Source organism: Ammodytes marinus, assembly GCF_949987685.1.
Source record: "Ammodytes marinus genome assembly, chromosome: 22".
In the NCBI taxonomy this organism is placed as follows: domain Eukaryota; kingdom Metazoa; phylum Chordata; class Actinopteri; order Uranoscopiformes; family Ammodytidae; genus Ammodytes; species Ammodytes marinus.
This window is the reverse complement of record NC_137226.1, coordinates 19997987-20003123: the sequence shown is the minus strand read 5'-3', so window position 1 is coordinate 20003123 and position 5137 is coordinate 19997987. Positions and strand designations below refer to the sequence as shown.

The 5137-nt window shown below is 44.4% G+C and overlaps 1 protein-coding gene across 1 annotated transcript; it reads right to left on the bottom strand.

The window, feature by feature from the left end:
* Window positions 1-3498: 3498 nt before the first annotated feature.
* Window positions 3499-3984, bottom strand: phlda1 (pleckstrin homology-like domain, family A, member 1; the record flags this gene model as incomplete). The annotated part of the gene is made up of 1 exon (XM_080051067.1): window positions 3499-3984. The coding sequence occupies one exon, from the start codon at window positions 3982-3984 to the stop codon at window positions 3499-3501; it is 486 nt and encodes a 161-aa protein (XP_079907193.1).
* Between the last annotated feature and the right edge of the window lie 1153 nt (window positions 3985-5137).

Sequence of the window (5137 nt, the reverse complement as noted above, 5' to 3'; positions counted from 1 at the left end):
CCAGGCTTGTTTTTAGTTTTTTTAATGGAATGTATCTTTTTCGAGGTATGAAAATAGATCTCACGTTGAAATAAGAAATTGGACAGTGGCTCCAAAGGGGGCACAGCTACTGTATATAACTGTGTGTGTGTGTGTGTGTGAGAGATGGCAACGGGAGAAGGCATGTCAAGAGTTAGAATCCCAGCAGTGGCATTAGATAAAGGGCACGGCTGGACCCCCCTGTGTGGGAGATGACAGCAGCACGGAGGCATGTGTTGGCCATGGACCAGAGTGGGGGGGGGAAACACTTCCAGCTAACAGGAAGCAGTGTGAGCCAAGGTGAAATCAAATGTTTCCTTGACAAGCCCGATAGCCTATCCCCCCCTCCGTCATTTAAAACAACAAGACCCGCGCCATTTTCGGACGCTAAATAAATGCTGTGTAGATCTATGACCACTTTCAAACATTTCAACAAGCAACCACATTGTTTCAGTCCGTTCTCATTCTCGTGAGCATTTCAACCCCTCGCAGTATAAAAGTCACACATCAGAGATAGTATTATGAACAGTTCCCAGGTTACAGAGCTGCTGCAGAGACATACACAATCTGATTGGTTGTTGATGTATTGTTTACGTTGGTAAGTGTTAGTGGGTGGAGCCAAAGTTAGCCAGTTTTAGCCTAATTTAGCTCGCTGCACTATCTGTTTTATACCTGCCTCTTTGTCTATGTAAAAGAAAAGAAAAAAGATGGGTGAAACACAGCTAACAAGCAACAGCAGGCTACCGTTTCTTTAAAACGTCGACGTACTGTTCCTCTTTGCTTGTGGTTATCCCTTTGAAGTAGCATTGGTTTCCTCCGGCGTCTATAGTTGCCCGCCGTATGTGCTAAGGCGTTGAACAGCGGGGAATCTGTCACCACCCGCTGAGCTTGAATGCAACCGATTACATATTCTCTATGCAGCTCTCCGCTCCTGGGAATTCTGTCAGTATACAAAAATAAAAGAATTAAACAATTCTACTGTGCATGTCATTTATGTAACTGAGCTCTTCTCTATAAAACAAACTGAGGGGAAATAAGCTGGTATCTGACTCCCATTAAGACCCACACAAGACAACTTATTTTGTAATGTAAGAATGCAGCCGAATAAAATGATGGAAAATGATTGATGTTACACAATTCAAATACCACGATGTGCTGTAGCCTGTAGCTAGTAATACATGAAGTGATCAAACCAATGAGGTATAAGCCAAGCAGGTATCCCATCATAGTATTCTGAGGGCTATACTGTGTTCGGAGCTGTAATGACATGATTCTTTGGTTCAGTAAAAAAAGAATGAAAACATGGACGATAACCTACAGCAACTATCCTATCAGATGATTGTTTAGTAAGCTTATTCCCAATAGACTGTGTGTGTGTGTGTGTGTGTGTGTGTGTGTGTGTGTGTGTGTGTGTGTGTGTGTGTGTGTGTGTGTGTGTGTGTGTGTGTGTGTGATGTAGGCAATGAAGCTCCAAGCGACTTCCTCTTGTTCCATTCTAGCAACAACCACACTGAACATTCGTCAACAACATAACTTTTTTTTTCTCATAGAAAATATATATACACATACAGTATAATAAATAAGGGATCAACCCATCGCACGGTAGTAGAATACAGTCGTTTTCCCCTCATGCTTTTTGTCCATCAGTCTTTTGTGTGATAAGGTCTCTGTATTGAAAAGGAGGGCTTGTGTGTGTGTGTGTGTGTGTGTGGGGGGGGGGGGGCATGGTAAGGGGGGGGGGGGGTGCTGGTCTGTGGAAAGCACTGCATGGAAGAGGTGTTGCAGAACTCATTGTTATTCATACTCCAGCCGAGGGTCCAATTAACCTGCGGATGCCAGCAGCTAGCGCGCTGACTGACTGGTGATGCCCCCGACAATCTGAAAGGGACTTGAAACGTGGACTTTATATAACTGGACCTCAGGCAGCTCATTTTCCATTTCATTTCGGCACTCTGGATCAAACCGTTGAGGCCAACTCGCACTGATATAAAGGGTAAAGTTAATCCCAAAGTTTCTTACTTTTTAAAGGATCCATTTCTTCCACAAGAGACACAAGCGCTCAGCAGGGCCGTAGCCAGGATTTGAGAAAGCACTGAGGTCATGAGTCGACCAGCACTGCAACCCGTCTGTTTAACATTTAAATTGGTCATATTTTTATTAAATTGTCTAAATTTTTTTTATTTCCTCCGTTTCCCCCTGATAACGACTGCATGTGTGTTATAAACTAAACTTGTTTCTATTCCTTACTTGAAAATATGTCCGCTTAGGGCTTCCATGCAATTGTTTATTCAATAATTAAATATATTTTTTTCTTTTGGACTATTTTATTTCCAACATAACTGGAATCCTTCCCAAACATATCAAAGCCATGACCTCAGACCTCAATGGTAGCTATGGCCCTGCTGCTCACTCAGATTTCAGATGTTGTTATGATAGAATATGACGACAGGTTATTGAAAACCTTTTAAGTTATTTCACTGAAACGTGTTCGGGTCGACATTAAAGGGATTTTGACCAAAGCCAGTGTAAATGCATCAGCTTTGACACAAGATAAAAGCGATGGTTGGGGAAGAACGAATGTCTCCCTTCAGTTCAGAGTCTTTACAGGACCAGAGTTCCCACCATTTCTGATGACGTAGCCTATGCCCATAAATAATAATATAATGTATCCCATTGACCGTCTAATAATACCAGATGGCCACATTTACTCCAGCCTTCTGTCTTGTGAGTTTAAACCTCAGCGTGACAAGTCACCACGTGCCACCGAGAGCCACGTGCATGAAAAACAACGTAGATTAACTTTGCTGCATTTGAATTTTGCGCGCAACCTGTGCGTCTTTACTCTTCATCTGTATGAGTCTCCGAGGCACGTTTCACTAGATTTCAAACGTTCAACTTGAACACTGTGGACTTAAACATGTCCCAACATCGAATCACTTATGTAGATCTAATTACGGACTCATTTTAAACTAATTAAAGATACACAACTTGCCAGTCGTGGTGTTTGATAATTACGCGATGTGTTTATCAATTAACCCGCGCGCGTTAAGCTTTTTTGGATAAGGAGAGGCCCTCCTCCTTGTATGAAATATCAAACCTGCCTGCATGGGAATAGATATCCAGCATATTTTCCTGCAGTGGATTTCACCTACGTGAGAGTGGGGGACATAGGCTACTGTATAGGGTTGGCCTACTGGAGGGAGTCCAAAGCTTTCCTTATGTCAGAATAAATCCACATATAGTCCCCCAGTTCCAGGTAAAAATTCACTCAATGTTGGATCTGTGAGGGACGACTGTGACCCTATGATGAAACCAAACGTCCTCAACGATGGCGTTCAAATATCCAGGGAATAAAACAAAACCGAAAATAGGTCTCTGTGCGAGGGGATCCCCAGGTGGTCCCCCCTGGACCTGGGGACCCCCAGATTAATCTCGTTTTCTCTTCTGTCGCTGTCGTCTCACCGATAGACACGCCGCAGGTCACGCAACGTTCGGCGCGCTGCGGAGGGTCTTGTGGCCGGGCATCTGCACCACGAGCAGCTGCTGCTTCTGCCGCGTGGACTTGACTGCGAGGATGGCTTGCCGGTTCTTGTACTGGACCATCTGCAAGGTGATCTCCGCGTTCCAGCCCTCGTCCTGCGGGCACCTGAAGTCGATCTCCCTGCCCTCCGTCATGACCACCGTGAAGTAGACGTACTTGCCCTTGCGCTCCACGCAGTCCACCGTCTTCATGTTGGCGAAGTGCAGCTCCTTGACTTTGCCCGCCGTGTCCCCTCCACCGCCTGTACCGTGTTGGTGGTGGTGCTGCGGCTGTTGCTGCTGCGGGGGGTCGTGCTGTTTGGGCGGCAGCAGCAGCACGCCGTCCTCGGTCAGGACGCAGCGCTTCTTCTTCCACAGCTGCAGCAGACCATCGCTGCGCTTCTCCAGCAGACCCTCCTTCAACACCTTCCGCCCGTTCTCCAGCATCTTCATCGGAACGCTTCGTCAGGGCTCCCGCCTCCCTGGATGCTTGACTTGAATGACGGCAAAGGATAGATGTCTATCCCGGAGCAGGTGAAGGCATGAGAGGCTGCTCTGACTCGATTGTGGTGGTGAGTGAGTGGTGGATGTAGTGAGGCGGCTGCCTGTCTGAATGACTGGCTGCCGGTCAGTGTGTGAGGGGGGATTGGGGGAGGAGGGAGGGGTCTGCTGGAGAAGAGCACCGCCCCCCATCACTGGCACCCAGCCTCCAGAGGCTCTGAAAACAAGCCTATTGAATAGGAATTTTATCTGCCACTTGGATTTGATCACATCACACATTTATAATGTTGGATGAGGTAGCTGTTCATACGTAAGCTATAAGGCGCAGTGTACACAAACGCATATAGGCCTATTATAGATGTTTAGTTATAGGCTACAATTAAATAGGCTAGGACTACTGCAAGGTACACTCCAGTAGTTTAATACACTTTACGTCCTTACAGTTTTTTTTAATCAAAGACCTATGAAATAAAAATAAACTTGAAGAGATTTTATTTGTTAACTCAATCACAAAATGTTTGTGTTAACTTGAATACAAGACTAAATGAAAACAATTATACACATTTTAGCCTATTGTATCTTGGTTATACTTGTTTAGTAATGTGATAGCCTATAGTACAATATTGTGGTATGTGTAATTGATTGTGTTCTGTATAGTAATATGGTATTCATTGAATAGTGACAAGGCTTTCAATGATTAGTTTGATGAATTATTAATTCATAATCAATATTGCATTATTTGCATTGCCCTTATTAAAAAACAGCCCAGTCTGTACTAGGCTCAGCCTAGTGTGAATATTTATCAGGAAAAACAATGAAGTCTTTTTACACCAAGGCCATATGACTGTAACAAGCATTAGTTACTGCCCTGTGTAAGATTGGTATTTAATAGTTTTTTTTTCCTCCTTTCAAACCAAATCCCTCTGGAGTGAGAATCAAATACTGTACTATCTCACAGCAATGGCGCTCTCTACTGGCATGGGCATGTTACTACCATATTTATATGCACGTCAATAGGCGTGAAAACGACCCCAAAACATTTCCAAGCAAACGTCAAACACAAACTGATAAAGAACGAGTCAACCATATGAGACATGTT